Source organism: Mchenga conophoros, linkage group LG23 (assembly GCF_057382185.1).
Source record: "Mchenga conophoros isolate Kocher_MC1m ecotype Shallow Benthic linkage group LG23, M_conophoros_male_GT1.1, whole genome shotgun sequence".
NCBI classification, from domain to species: domain Eukaryota; kingdom Metazoa; phylum Chordata; class Actinopteri; order Cichliformes; family Cichlidae; genus Mchenga; species Mchenga conophoros.
In genome coordinates, this window is record NC_140547.1 from 50,020,114 (window position 1) to 50,036,100 (window position 15,987).

The 15,987-nt window shown below is 42.3% G+C and overlaps 1 protein-coding gene across 1 annotated transcript in view; it reads left to right on the forward strand.

Annotated features, from left to right (window-relative positions):
* Positions 1-15,987, forward strand: part of LOC146548249 (NACHT, LRR and PYD domains-containing protein 12-like) — a 172,519-nt gene that overhangs the window by 32,042 nt on the left and 124,490 nt on the right. Inside the window, exons 11-12 of the mRNA XM_085265043.1 lie at positions 1,980-2,153; positions 10,712-10,885. Coding sequence (XP_085121169.1) covers positions 1,980-2,153; positions 10,712-10,885 — 348 coding nt within the window. The remainder of the gene's footprint in view (positions 1-1,979; positions 2,154-10,711; positions 10,886-15,987) is intronic.

The following is a 15,987-nucleotide window of genomic DNA, read 5'->3' on the forward strand; positions in this document are numbered from 1 at the left end:
GGAAGTGGCTGTTTGGCACTGAAACGGGAGAATCCAGCTGTTAGCTGTGATGTTGTGTTTGTAAAGCTCTTCATAAACGAGGACTGTGGAGGAGGAGAGCCTGTGTGAGTCAGGTGGTTCACCGGCCGAGTGTATCAGCGGCAGAAACAGCTGATCAGCGCCGTTTTATGCAGTAAAATAATCTTTCTGTTCCCAAACACATCCACACAGTTTACAACATAACAGCCCACTACATGCACATCTCACCGCAAACATGCATAAACCTGAACATAAAATATGTCCTGTACCTGTGTGATCTCTTTAAGTAACTCACAGAATATCAACACTAACGCCACAAGTTTGTTGGTATTTTAACATTTTAACCATTGATTTTGAATTAAAACCAACAGTTAAAATATTTTTGCACCAGAGGAAAGAGCAGCAGAAATATTAAGACAGATAAATCGTTCTGTCTTCAGTCTCCATGAACAGCATCAACATCCTCTGGTGAAATTTCTCTTTCCTCCTTAAAATATATTAAATGTCAGTTTAATTCCAAATTGATGGTTAAAACATGTATGTCACATATGAACATGAGGAAATAAAGAAAAGTGACTGATTCAGTTCCATATATGCTCCAGGGAGGCGTTAAGGTTCATTAAAATTGTTCAGTTATTAAAGTTTAATCTGAGCCGAGCTGACTTCCTCAGGAACAAATAAACACCGAGATAAACTTCACCTTACAGATATAATCTAAATGAATCATATCCAATCTCAGAGAGTTGACAGTCAGCTGTGTGCTGGGAGACATGTTTGTCTGCAGTGTACGAGCTCTGACCGCTCCCCAAAAATGTCGGAGTGAATATATTAATATTAAAAGTGTAGCTGGTGACACAGAAACAGAGGATTTAAGAAGTTTAAGTGTAGGTCGGGTCCACACATGTCCAAACACCTGTGCGTAGTCCTGCTTGTTACTCAGAAACGAACACTAATAAAATGGCCATAAGGCCAAAGCAATGGTTTTGACTGGTGTTGACCCCGCCCCCACCCTGAGTGTGGATGCTGAGAGAAGGGCCAGCTGTGAATATGAGGCTGTGGGAGCAGATGGAGAGAGAGTATGTCGGGGTATCCCAGTACAAACTTTACTGGGGTCAGAAATTAGACAGACTCCAGTTCCTTTGTTTGATTTATCTAGTTTGATGTTAGGAAAGAGATTCATGAGATGGAAAAACCTCCCAGTCTACTGAGATTCAGAAATGATTTGTACACATGGAAACTCCCTGAGTGGGAACAAAGAGTGTCCTGTCAGGAAGAGCATTTGGAATATGGATGTTGAGGATGTGACAGTGCCTGAAATCCTGCTGCTGTTCTGAACCATAGTTTCTGATCTGAAGGTCAAACAGAGTCATGATGGTTGTTTCTATTTGTTCCTTTTTACTTTAGTTCCCCTGAAATCAGATGTGATATCAGCAGCTCTGAGTTCATTCATCATTATTGTCCAGTGATGAGATTTCTGCTCCGTTTGGTGACAGTCAGCAGATTTTTCCTGAGTGTGGACGTGAACAGTCGTACCTGACAGCAGCAGGTAGCAAACAGAGATCATCCTTCCTGCTGGAACTCTTCACTGAGCTGAGCTCATTCAAAATGTTCTAGATTCAAGACAGGAAACAGTCCAAGTGTGTGTCTTCACTCTGACTCTGGATCAGATCTCACTGACAGACTGTGGACGTTATGGAAGCCTAAATGTGACACCATCTTCCTCCTTCATCTGCAGATTAAAGCCAAACAAAGATTCTCATTAAAAGTCTGCAGGTCTGAGAGAGACTCAATCGTTGTGTCATGTCAAACACAGTAAGAGGAGCTGAAGCACAGATGTGAAGAGCAGATGTTCATCAGATTATGACCTCACTCTGTTTTGTCTTCATATACATTCAGTCTGTGTTTATAATGCAGACTTTCTGCTTTTATAATAACATATTTTATATTTTCTGTAATCTCAGACTGGCTGACTGTGGACTCTCAGAGACTCACTGTGAAGTTGTGGCCTCGGCTCTGAAGTCCATCCCCTCCCATCTGACAGAGCTGGACATTAGTAACAACAATCTGCAGGATTCAGCAGTGAAGCTTCTGTGTGCTGGACTGGAGAGTCCAAACTGTCGACTGGAGACTCTGAGGTGAGTTCACTGACTGCAGCTGTTGTTGTTTTTCTATATTTCTGATCTTTGATTGATGTTTGAAACGTTCTTTAGTTCCTAAATGTTCAGGATGTGTCTGAAGACAAATGTGAAGAAGTTTGAGTGCTTTCAGAAATGTTGTGTCTTTCCAAACGACTGAACAACAGTTTTCCTCTTGGCTCCAAATAGAAGTGACAGACTTGAGCAGGGTTCATTTAAAGGCTGACAGAAGTGGAGTGGTGACGGGGAGATGTTTGACAGGACAGCTTTTCAGCCTCCACAGGTTCATGTTGTGCTCCATCAGTCAGTGAAGATGAAGTCAGTACTGGTGAGGCTGTAGAGTGTGTGAGGGATGTGAATGAGGCTGTTGGAGATCTGATGATAGCAGATAAAAACAGGCTGCAGAGACTTTGAGCTTGTGTGGAAACAGACAGAGAAAAGAAAGACATGAATGTCAAAGCTAATAAAGGTGAAGTTAGGAGCTGTGATGATGTTCATGTATCAGAAGCTGATCGGGCTGCTACAGAGACGACCCACACAGCTGCTGTGGTGAGGTTTGTGTTAAAGCAGAGGAACACAGGCCCAAACATGACAGCAAAGCAGGTTTCAGGCTCTGTGAGAGGATTTCAAACAGAAGCTGGAGAAGAGAAAGGACTACAGAAAGAAGGCAGCTGAGACCAGTCCAAGTGTTTCCATGGAGCCCAGTCTAACATTCATTTATACACTAACGTACAGAAGTGAACGGGAAAATGAATCCATAGTTTCAAATGTAGAAACAGTTCTCAGTTCATTTACAGAGTTTAATACAGTTCATGAGGAAATGTTCAAAACAGCAGCTGAGAGGAAATCTGCTTCACAAAGTTGGATCCAATTCCAATAGTTTGTGATGCACTTGAACGCAGCGTGAGCAGTTCACTGCCTAACCCCACAGAGACTGTCAGTCTGGACTTTTCTTTATTTCTATTGGCTGTCAGTGAGATTTCAGAGCAATCAGAGACTGTGGGTCTGTGTATGAAGTATAATTCATGTGCAGTTGTTGAAGTTGTAGAATGAGAAATGGCAGTTTGGGGTATTTCCTGCTTTCATTGTCCTGCTTGTGCTGATGAAAATGTTTATTGACGTGTGAATTCATTCTTCAACGCTCGATTCTGCCTGAACAACGTGAAAACTTTTCTTTGTGTAACAATTCAAAGCACTGAAGCATCGACTTCTTTCATTATTACACAACAGCAGACTGGTGTCTAATAAACAGTGAATGATGCAGAAACAGATGTTTGAAGCTGTTCTTGGAGTCCACTGAGAGAGAGAGAGCTGTGCAGGCAGGAACAGCCAAAGTCAGAGAGAATTCATGAGCATATTGATCAAACGTGAAGCAGAGTTTGGATCTTCTTTTGCTGCTGCTTCACTCAGTTTTGGTTGGAGACAGATGAAACCTGCAGCTTCAGGATCTGTGAGCTGTCCACTTTCAGCCCCGACGGCGTGTCCGTGTACGTGCCGTCGAGTGAACGATCCACGCTCTGTGTTTCCATCTTTGTGTGTTTAGCTGCTCTCATTTACTGTTTTAGCTGTTTGCTGCTTGTTGAAATAGTTTGTGAGCTTTAACCTGAGATTCTGGCAAAATACATTTATATTAAACATCGATTCAGGATTGAATGAATCAACATCGTTTTATTCAAATTAAAACCATTTAAACGGGAACATGAATTTTTTACAGCCGCCTCTAATGCTGGGTAATGTCAGCTGGTCCATGTGCAGCTGGCTGTGAGGCTCAGGGAGCGTCTACAAAGTGCAACACTGAAAGAACATCATCCATAAATATTGAGTAATAACTGGACTCTCATACAGCGAGACTCAAATGCCTTTAAACATCAGCTTATCCTGCTGATCCAAGTCCAACACTGAGTTTGTAAAAACATGTTTGTCAATCATTTTGTTTGGTTTCTGAGGAAAATGATTCAATAAGTTGCTGCTAATACACAACATTTCATCATATTTCCTCATAACCCTCTTTTGTCTGACCATTTGATCCCATTTGAATTTGCAATAAAGGATCCACAGAGTTTGGTGACAATAATGACAGTAGATGTTTGTGTGAAAGTGCTGGAAGCAAATGAGTGTGTGATGTTCTTTCAGTGTTGCACTTTGTAGACGCTCCCTGAGCACTGGTCTCACAGCCAGCTGCACATAGAGACCAGTGTTGTTAGTCCAGGTCAGAAGATGACTTGTTGGAATGAAAATGAGCTTGTAGTTTGTCTGCTTTAATAATGTGACTGGAAAAAGGTGTTGGACTTCAAATATGTCCATTTCTGTCACACTTCACCTTTAAAAGTGAAGCCATGTGGTTCCTGGAAGGAAAAACACGACTTTTTCAAGTCTTTGTCCTGTTTTTATGAGAAATGTACAACTTTAATGTTCATCTTTTTTTTTTAACTCAATTTTTATTATAATTTACAACATTACAACTTGTACTTGTCAATGTTCACAAGTAGGACAGTTACAGGAACTGCAATGCAGAAATGTAGGTTAAAATAAGAACTGCAATTAGGAAGCACAAAACAAAACTGGGAAGCAAAACAAAACCCAAGCAAACAAACAAACAAACAGACAACAACAACAAAAACAAAACAAAAACTTTATGTAATATTAAATAACATGTGACAAACTTAGCCGTAAATGGACAAAACGAAACAGACCTATGCTAAATTATTGAAACAGTAAAGCATGTATGGGTCGCCAACGCTCAGTAAACAATTCTCTCTGAATCTGCAGAGCAGATGTTATTTCCTCCATCTGGTAAATTTCTCTTGCTTTATCAATCCACATATTATATGAAGATGGGTCAAGATTCAGCCATTTAATAGTGATACACTTTAGTGCTGCTGTAAGATTCTTAAGAGATACGTTTTATTGTTTCCCGCAAAACCATTTGGTAAGACTCCTAAAATGGCTAACTGTTGGTCTTTTGTTAATGGTTGTTGGAAAACTGTACTGAGAACTTTAAATATGTCATTCCAAAGTGAGCAGATTTTTGGGCATGACCAGAATATATGTGAGTGGGTTCCTAAAGAAGTACCACAATTTCGCCAGCAGGTGTCAGGATTTGTAGGCTTCATTTTGGCAATTATCTCTGGGGTTCTAAAATATCTCATGACCACCTTCCATTTAAATTCTCTCCACAGCCCAGAATTAGTCACCAGATGGGCTTCACCGAACACCTCTTCCCAGGTGTCCTCTGAAATTTGAGTGCCAGTCTCAGCTTCCCACCTTGCCTTAATATCCAAAGTTGCATTTGTATTGAAACTCATAAATGTGTTATAAAAATGACTGATTAATTTTGGGGAGGAATTACTTTGAAATATTTTTAGAAATATTTCCTCAATGGGTGAGGGCTCCAAAACTTGCCTCCATTCTTTATGTTTTGTCAAAAAGCTTCTTAGCTGCAGAAATCTAAAAAAGTCAGAAGAAGGAAGCTGAAACTGACCTCAACTGTTCAAATGAGCTCAGGTGCCCATTCCTCACAACATGACAAAGTTTATGAAACCTACTATGTGACCATGCTCTGAAGCCAGAGTCTTCCACAATAGGAGAAAAACCCTGCAGGGAGGAGAGGCTTGATAACATTGAAATTTCTTTTGGAAGACCAAATGATTGTTTGATTCTACGCCAAATCTTTAGTGTGACCCTCGTCCGTTCCCCCATATGCACATTTTTAATTGAAATGTTAGAACAAAGCAGGGATTCCAATGATCTTTCGCACATTGTCTTCTCAATGTTTAGCCACTGAGTTTAAGACAAATCCCGCACCCATACAGTCAGGGGTCTCATCTGAGCTGCCCAGAAATAATATTTCAGATTTGGAACAGCCAATCCCCCCTGCAGGTTTGACAGTTTTAATGTTTGGAACTTGATCCTTGGGCGTTTGCCTTGCCATATAAATTTGGAAAAAAGTTTATCTAAATTATCAAATGTAGAGTTGGGAATGTTTATAGGCAGCATTTGAAAAAGGTCTAGAAGTCTTGGCAATACATTCATACGTATACTCTCGATCCGACCCAAGAAAGACAGAGGCAGGACTGTCCATCGCTCTAAATCTTTTTTTATTTTTGCAACTATAACTTCATAATTTACTTTAAACAAGTCTGATAATGAGTGAGGAATTTGAATTCCTAAATACTTGATACCTTCGTTTGGCCGTTTAAAGCCACATCGCTCCTTGAATGTTAGTGAAATGTTTCCTCCTATATCCATTGCCAATGTTTTGTCAATATTAACTTTGTTACCAGACAGGGAACCGTAATAATTTCTCTTAAATGAGGTAAACTGACTGCAGGATTTGAAATGTATAAAAGTACATCGTCTGCATAGATGGACAATTTATGCTGTTCTCCATTAATTGAAAGGCCCTGAATTTCATGTTCTTCTCTAATCAACTGCGCCAGAGGCTCAATACTTATATCGAACAGCAGGGGCGACAGTGAGCATCCTTGTCTACACCCACGTTCCAGTGGAAATCTGGCTGATATTGTTCCATTTACCCGTACAGCCGCCATTGGGTTGGAATAAAGAATCTGTATCCTCTTAATTAAGTTTGGCCCAAATTTGAATCTTTCAAGTGTTTGGCCCAAGTACTGCCAGGAAACCCTGTCGAATGCTTTTTGCGCATCAAGAGACAGAATCATTGTTTCTTCTTGTTTGGTCTTGTACAAGGACATTAAGTTCAACAATCTACGAAAATTGTCCCCATAGTGCCTTCCTGCAATGAACCCCGTTTGATCTGGATTTATAACCTGTGTAATAATTTTACTAACTCTTTTGGCTAAAATCGTGGTGAGAATGTGTGAATCAGTATTAAGTAATGAGATTGGCCTGTATGATTGACAGTTTGTGGGGTCCTTGCCCTCTTTATGGATTACGACAATTGTAGCATCGTTCCAGGACGGCACCATAGTCCCAGTCTCCAGAGCGCAGTGGTAAGCTTTCAGTAATAAGGGTGCGACTTTGTCCTTAAGTTTTTTATAGAATTTGTTAATAAAACCATCAGGGCCAGGACTGTTTTTAGTTTTAAGGTTTGAAATTACCTGTAAAATTTCTTGTTCTCAAATTGGTTCATCTAACTCCTTTGCTACAGACTCTGACAGTGTTTTTAAATTGATCTTTTCTAAGAAATCAGACAGTGTATTGTTATCTTTACATGTATCTGAATTTTTATATAATGGCTCGAAAAAATTGGCAAAGCAACTTGCAATTTGATTTGGTTTAGTAATCAGGGTTTGATCTGACTTCAACTTTTGGACCATATTACAAGTTTGCTGTTTCCTGAGTCTTATTGCCAGCAATATACTAGTCCTACTACCCTGTTCATAGTACTTTTGTTTAATGAATCTTAAATTACCCTCAATTTTCTCGTTTATTAAACTATTAAGCTCACTACGTAACATTTTAAGATCGGAAAGCAAATTGGCTGTCTGTGCTTTTTTGTGTTGTTGATCTAGGTGTTTTATTTTGGCCTCCAATTCACACCGCCTAGCCTCTTTTCTTTTCTTCCTGGCACTTGCAAATGATATTATGCGACCTCTAATGTATGTCTTGGTGCAATCCCAGAGGGTTAAAGGCGATATTTTCGGAGTTGTGTTCAACTCCAAGTAAGTATTTAGTTCAGTATGTATGAACTCACAAAACTGGCTGTCATTTAGGAGTGAGGCATTTAATCGCCAGACTTTAATGTTCTTGATGCTCCTGTACCATCTCTGTCTCATCCTCCTCGCTCCCTCTTTGCACTCACAGTCTTTGTGCATCATTAACACTCACATGAGGAAAACCAAAGTTTTACTGGGCAGAAGATGATCATCAGTGACGCTGTCTTTAAAACACTCTTGTTAGAAATGTTCGACTTTAATGTGAAACATTCAGAGTTTTTTCTCTTGTTGTGTTTGTTTGAAGCTGCTTCCTGTTGGCTTCAGCTGTTTGGAGTTTCCATTTTCTAAACTTCTACATTCTGAACCTTCTTCAGCTCTGAACAGATGATGAAACACTGAATGATTTCAAGCACTTTGTCTAATAAACTTACATCTTTCATTCTTTATACAGTGTCTGTGGTTTGTCAGATATTGGCCTTGATTATCTGGCAGCAGCACTGAAGTCCAACCCCTCGTATCCCACAGAGGTGGACCTGAGTGGAACCTACAGCAACCTGAAGGGTTCAGGAGTGAAGCATCTGTGTGGTTTCCTGGAGAGTCCAGGATGTAAACTTGAAACTCTGAGGTCAGTCAGCATGTTTTAGTTGTGCTGAGATGAATATGATGTGAAAGTTGTGCTGACACTAAACTGCAGACATCAGGCTGATATTATACTGATCCACACTGAGGATCTTCATGGTAAAGTCTGTTTTCTTCTTCTCTGGTTTAGTCCATTGACTGCAGCAGAACAATGTTCACATTTCAAACAGTGATACTCAACGTATGGCCCGCAGCCCACACGCGGCCTGCCCACCTTTCCTGATTCAGAGAGAGGGGACCCTGATTAACTGTGTAGCTTCTTCCTCACAGTTCTAAGTATCAGACACAACAATGAATAATCCACAGCTGACTGTCTTTAGCAGGTCAAAGGTCAAGGCACTCAGCACTCTGTGAAACAGTTTGGAGCAGGAATTCTTGCACATTTACAAACTGACACTGCTGCACGGCATGCTGGGTAATGCTAGCTGCTCAGGTATGGGCGTGCTAATGGCTGTGAGGCTCTGTGGCTGCAGAACACCGAAGAAGAGAAAAGAGAGGTGGAGGATGAAGAAAAGAGGCGGAGATGAAGCAGAAGTTTTGCTCCAGAGAGGAGCTGTGTCTGTGTGGGCAGGGCTCAGACAGCTCCGCCCACACAGTGACAGTGAAGCAGGTGAAGAGTAATAAATGAAGACAGCAGACAGTATTTGATAAGCTGATGTACAAACATGTAGGTCGTGTCCAAATTCATGGGCTGCATCCTCCTGAGGCCGCATTTGTAGACCGATTACGTCACAGCGACACGTCGAAGGCTGTCCAAATTCGTAGACTCCTCCGAATGCAGCCAACAAATGCGTCCTCCTTTTCCCCGAATTTGAAGGATGGGTCGGGTGTGTCCTTCGTGGCCTACCATATCCCAGAATTCATAGCGCGGCCCAGCCAAACTCCAGTTTCCAACAATGGCGGCCGCTACTAAGTTTTAAAATTACTCATACTAATCTTTTTCGGTCACAAAATAAACTTTTAACATATTTTCAGGCGAGAAAGTAGCTGTGTAAACATCAAATATCTGCTCGGTTTATCAAGATACCGCATATTTGCAAAAGTGCTTCGACGTTTTCGGAGACGTCTGCTACCCACCAGCTCGATAGCTCGCCGGGAGCTCGAGGGTCACTGAAGCCGCCGAGAACGGCACAACTCCCGGCACATCATTTTCAGATCACCGCGGACTTTCGCTACTCAGGTTAAACGTGATATATAAGTCACTTAGACAACCTCAAAATGTTATTGTTTGGCTTTTTTCAGTGTTTTGTTTGTTCGTGAGTAAATCGGTTTGGCTGAGATTAAAGTTATTAGATTAGATAAAATAAAACTTTATTAATCCCCCAGGTGGGTTCCTCCTTGGTCTTTACAGAGCTGACTAAACGTCAAACAGAAAACTGATTAAACAGAAGTATGAGACGGTCGAGAATTTACGCCAGTGTCCTGTTATATTTTAGATAGCAAGGAGCAGACGGCTGAGTTTATTAAACTCCACCGAGACAGCGGTGACGCTAATCAGAAGGCTAGACCGTCCAATTTCCCCAGCCGTTTATTTCCAGCCTACCCGACCTTCTGAGGACCCAGCCCACGTAGACCGCAAAGGCCGGGTCCTCAGGAGGATGCAGCCCATGAATTTGGACACGACCGTAGAATGATGGTGGCAGCTACAGAAACAGGTCCATACAGACTGAAGCGTGTCTCAGTCTGAATGTACACTGCTGTTATAAGAGCTGTGGAAACTCAGGTCAAAAGGACGTAACCACACTGCTGACAGTTCCAGGACATTCACAGAGTTACAGCATCATTTGTGACCATAAAGACAGAAAGCTCATCCAAATCCTGGGATTAAAAGTCTGTCCTGGTGGTGTCCAGTCAAACACGTCTCTGTGAAAGCTTCAATCCAACAGGCTCCAAAGTCCTTCTGCTCATTTCCTCGCCGGGTTCTTGATGCTCCTGTACCATCTCTGTGTCATCCTCCTCGCTCCCTCTTTGCACTCACAGTCTTTGTGCATCATTAACACTCACATGTGGAAAACCAAAGTTTTACTGGGCAGAAGATGATCATCAGTGACTCTGTCTTTAAAACACTCTTGTTAGAAATGTTCGACTTTAATGTGAAACATTCAGAGTTTTTTCTCTTTTTGTGTTTGTTTGAAGCTGCTTCCTGTTGGCTTCAGCTGTTTGGAGTTTCCATTTTCTAAACTTCTACATTCTGAACCTTCTTCAGCTCTGAACAGATGATGAAACACTGAATGATTTCAAGCACTTTGTCTAATAAACTTACATCTTTCATTCTCTATACAGATTGGAGCGCTGTGATTTGTCAGAGATCAGCTGTGATTATCTGGAAGCAGTGCTGAAGCTCAACCCTTCGTATCCCAGAGAGGTGGAGCTGAGCTACCACAAGCTGCAGGATTCAGGAGTGAAGCAGCTGTGTGTTCTTCTGGAGAATCCACAACATCAAATTGAAACTCTGAGGTCAGTCTCCACGTTTTAGTTGTGCTGACACTGTCGATCTGTGGAACTAAAACCTTTATACAGGAAGTCTGGTTCAGCTCTTTGTAGACCTTCTAATCTCTGATGCTCTGAGTCTTACTCAGTAGATGATGCAGAGTTGTGAAGCCGATGTGGGTGAGGACACTCGCCCAGCTCTAACTACTTTGACGTCCAGGCGGCTTCCCTGCTTGTCCTGATACAAACAAACCTGAGTAACCTTGCAGGTCAGATCTCATCAGTCACACCTGTTATGGCAGCTCTCCTCTAGATTGTAGTTCTTGTTAACCTGGGATGGTTTTAGAAGCCTGGACCACAGACTGCAAGGGAAGATATTACTGGGAAAGGCCAAAGCAACCTATTAGACCCATTAAACACTAACATAGACGAATACTCAGCTTTAAACCTTTATTGTTTCACAAAGGGTTAAAAAGGGAACGTCCACAGTTTAGACTGCAGCAGATTTTATTAAAGCAGTTTGACAGGAGCAAAGCAAAAACACAAAGAATAAGTGTTTCACATATTAATACATATAACATAATAATAAAAGAAAAGCAAAATAATGATACAAAAGAATGAAAAAGTTGTCCAGAGCAGCAGGATGTCTGAGGTCTGCAGAAACACAAAAACACAGCAGCTAAAAATAGTTGTTGAAAGAAAACGAGGTGGGAGCTGCTGATTCCTGAGCTTTGATACTGGATTAGCTTCAGTAGTTATTCCCATCACTGCTGTAGGAGCTACATTTAGTCACAGCTGATTGTCTCCTTTGACCAATCAGAAGACTACTGTTGTAAAAACAAGCAGACAAAGAACCAATGAGAGTGAAGAACAGGATAAAGAGCTCGTGTGATGGAGGCAAAGCAATAATCAGCAGACTGTAGCAGTTTCTATCTGGATGAAAGTAGAAGGAGCTCAGCGGAGCTCAGTCCCATATCTTTGGTTAGAAACAACATCAGTGATTTCCTGCTGCTCGAGATGATTCCAGCAGCTCTCATTACAGCAGCTGATGAGAGAAACAGCTGATGGCTCACAGCTCGTACACTGTTGGATCTCCAGATGTTCACGTGGCTGAAGTCTGTGAAGAAACTGTGGTCCACGTAGTTCACACGGCCTCAGATTGGACCGAGCTCCCTGGATCACTGCAGCATCCTCAGCTGGTACATGGACGTCTCTGCTCCTCAGTCTTGGAGCCCCTGCAGGTCCGTCCACACCACCGGGGTCTTCTCACTCACCTTTCCTTTGTCCTCGTCCTTCATCGGCCGTGCTGTGTCTTTGTTCCTGCGGTGTTGTTCCCACGATGCAGCGCTGATGTTCCCTCCTTGAATGCACAACAAGTACGGTGCTGGTCTTTCTCGGGTGGAGCAGAGACAGATTGAAGTCTTTCAGGCTTTAGTGCCGACTTCCCTGACAGAGGCTGGACTCCATGGTCTGCACAGGAGGCTTCTACACTGTGTGGAGGTGACTCCTGGACTTGAAGACAGGCTGCAGGTACATGTGTGATGAAGAGGAGCTACAGCAGTGTGATGGAGCTGCAGGTGTGAAGGAAGTCCTGCTGTCCTGTCCCACCCTCATCTTTGCTTCCTCTGTCTTCTCTGGACTTGTCCTCCTGTTTCAGAAACAGCACTGCTTCATGCCGAGGGTGGACGGGAGCGTTGGCTCTGATTCTTTTACCGTCCACCACAAGGAGACACTGATGCTGACCTCCTGATTCATCTGCATCTGTTCTGCTTCACACTGCTCACCTCCACCAAAGACTTCACAAACATCTTCTTTCTTTGAGTCCAGTTTGTCCCACAAACACTTCCAAATCTCCTCCTCTGAGATTCTGCAGCTTCTTGCAGTGTGACTCAGCTGACTTCTGACAGACCACAGACTGGCACAGCATCCACATGTGTCTCCTTTCAAACAGGCTCTTGATGTTTCCTCCCACATCATTCTGGCCTCTCAGTCTCCTTTGTTCTCCAGCTCTGTAGCTCCAGCTGGTGAAGCTTCAGTTTTCCATGTTGGTAACAGTAAACTACAGCCTCTGCTGTCAGCTGGGTAACTAAACAGAGCTGCAGCACGTCTCTGCGGTGGTGCTACATCCAGCCTGCAGACGGCCGTCTACATGTTGTAGTGGTTTACAGTCACCAGGGGGCGCTGTCCCAGCCATGCAGGCAGTGGGCTGCTCTGCTTGTGCTGTTGTTGGTGAAGCTGAAGTGAAAGCGAGAGTTAAAACCCTGAACAGTGTCCACTGAGCTTCTCATGCTCTTCTCATGCTCAAAGAAGTTTAACAGGAAGGACGACTCGTCCATCAGGCGTCCAGCTGTCCGTGACCGTGTCCACAGCAGAGTGTGACCGAGGCTTCATGCTAACACGCACACATGAAGCTAATACCACCACGAGCAGCTGCTCAGTGGATTTGGAGGACAAATGTCTGCAGCTTCTCACAGGCAGTATGCAGAATGTGGATCTCCACAAAGACTGTGGAGAGCTCGTCCCACACTCTAAATCCACACTTGTCTGCACAAAACTTCTCACACGTTCCCGTCACAAGTGTCTTCTAAGTGAAGCTACCAGGTTCAGGTCCAGCTTGTTTATCTGGAGCTGCAGGAGATGATCCATCCTCACAAAGCAACACAGCAGATATGCAAACACACAACACAACCAAAGGATTCTCTCTGCATGTCTGTGGCTGATGCTGCTGGAACGAAGCTGTTTGAAACCTTGTTGTTCTGCACTTTGGGACCAGAAGAGGAAACTGAAGCTCTGTGCAGAGGGTCCAATGGAAGCAGCCAAGCGCTGTAAGTGTCTGCTGTACAGGGATGCTGGTTCAGCTGTGGCTCAGTTTGAGCCTCAGTTTGTCAAAATGAGCTTGTAGTTTGTCTGCTTTAATAATGTGACTGGAAAAAGGTGTTGGACTTCAAATATGTCCATTTCTGTCACACTTCACCTTTAAAAGTGAAGCCATGTGGTTCCTGGAAGGAAAAACACGACTTTTTCAAGCTTTTTTCCTGTTTTTATGAGAAATGTACGACTTTAATGTTCTTTTTTTTATACTCAATTTTTATTATAATTTACAACATTGCAACTTGTGCTTGTCGATGTTCACAAGTAGGACAGTTACAGGAACTGCAATGCAGAAATGTAGGTTAAAATAAGAACTGCAATTAGGAAGCACAAAACAAAACCCAAGCAAGCAAACAAACAGACAACAACATAACAAAAAGAAAACAAAACAAAAACTTTATGTAATATTAAATAACTTGTGACAAACTTAGCCGTAAATGAACAAAACGAAACAGACCTATGCTAAATTATTGAAACAGTAAAGCATGTATGGGTCGCCAACGCTCAGTAAACAATTCTCTCTGAATCCGCAGAGCAGATGTTATTTCCTCCATCTGGTAAATTTCTCTTGCTTTATCAATCCACATATTATATGAAGGTGGGTCAAGATTCAGCCATTTAATAGTGATACACTTTAGTGCTGCTGTAAGATTCTTAAGAGATACTTTTTATTGTTTCCCGCAAAACCCTTTGGTAAGACTCCTAAAATGGCTAACTGTTGGTCTTTGTTAATGGTTGTTGGAAAACTGTACTGAGAACTTTAAATATGTCATTCCAAAGTGAGCAGATTTTTGGGCATGACCAGAATATATGTGAGTGGGTTCCTAAAGAAGTACCACAATTTCGCCAGCAGGTGTCAGGATTTGTAGGCTTCATTTTGGCCATTATCTCTGGGGTTCTAAAATATCTCATGACCACCTTCCATTTAAATTCTCTCCACAGCCCAGAATTAGTCACCAGATGGGCTTCACCGAACACCTCTTCCCAGGTGTCCTCTGAGATTTGAGTGCCAGTCTCAGCTTCCCACCTTGCCTTAATATCCAAAGTTGCATTTGTATTGAAACTCATAAATGCGTTATAAAAATGACTGATTAATTTTGGGGAGGAATTACTTTGAAATGTTTTTAGAAATATTTCCTCAATGGGTGAGGGCTCCAAAACTTGCCTCCATTCTTTATGTTTTGTCAAAAAGCTTCTTAGCTGCAGAAATCTAAAAAAGTCAGAAGAAGGAAGCCGAAACTGACCTCAACTGTTCAAATGAGCTCAGGTGCCCATTCCTCACAACATGACAAAGTTGATGAAGCCCGCTATGTGACCATGCTCTGAAGCCAGAGTCTTCCACAATAGGAGAAAAACCCTGCAGGGAGGAGAGCCTTGATAACATTGAAATTTCTTTTGGAAGACCAAATGATTGTTTGATTCTACGCCAAATCTTTAGTGTGACCCTCGTCCGTTCCCCCATATGCACATTTTTAATTGAAATGTTAGAACAAAGCAGGGATTCCAATGATCTTTCGCACATTGTCTTCTCAATGTTTAGCCACTGAGTTTCAGACAAATCCCGCACCCATACAGTCAGGGGTCTCATCTGAGCTGCCCAGAAATAATATTTCAGGTTTGGAACAGCCAATCCCCCCTGCAGGTTTGACAGTTTTAATGTTTGGAACTTGATCATCCCTCATGTGTATTTAGTCTCTGTGTCGCGTCATCTGTGTTCCCACCCTCCATATTTTCATGCCCAGTCTTTTGTATTCTTAGCCATAGCTTTCCATGTCTTCATGACTTATTATAGTATTAGTTCCCCAGTTTAGTTCTCTTCACTGTGATTCTGCCTTGTTTGATGTCTTCAGCCGAAATAAAGGCTCGCTTTTCGTTCAAAACTCAGTTTCATGTCTGCGCCAGTGTCTGCGCCTGAGTCCTCCACACACTCTCCATACGGTCAGCCACTGTGACCGTGACACTAAACTACATGCTGTGTGCAGCCACTCTCCTGAGCCTGTATTATATACACAGCGGTTACAATGACAAACTGAATACAATCTCATATCTACAAAACAGGCTGAGTCAAAGTTGCAGCTACGCTTATGGACATGGAGAAAAAACAGGCGAGTTATCAGCTCACCAGCTACGACTAAGAACAGCTAACCAACTATCCTTGAGATCTACAATGACCAGGGAATAAGGTCTACAGACAACCAAACTATCCTTGAGATCCACAATGATTTCAATAAGGTGTTTGATATTCCCTCCTTGGGAGA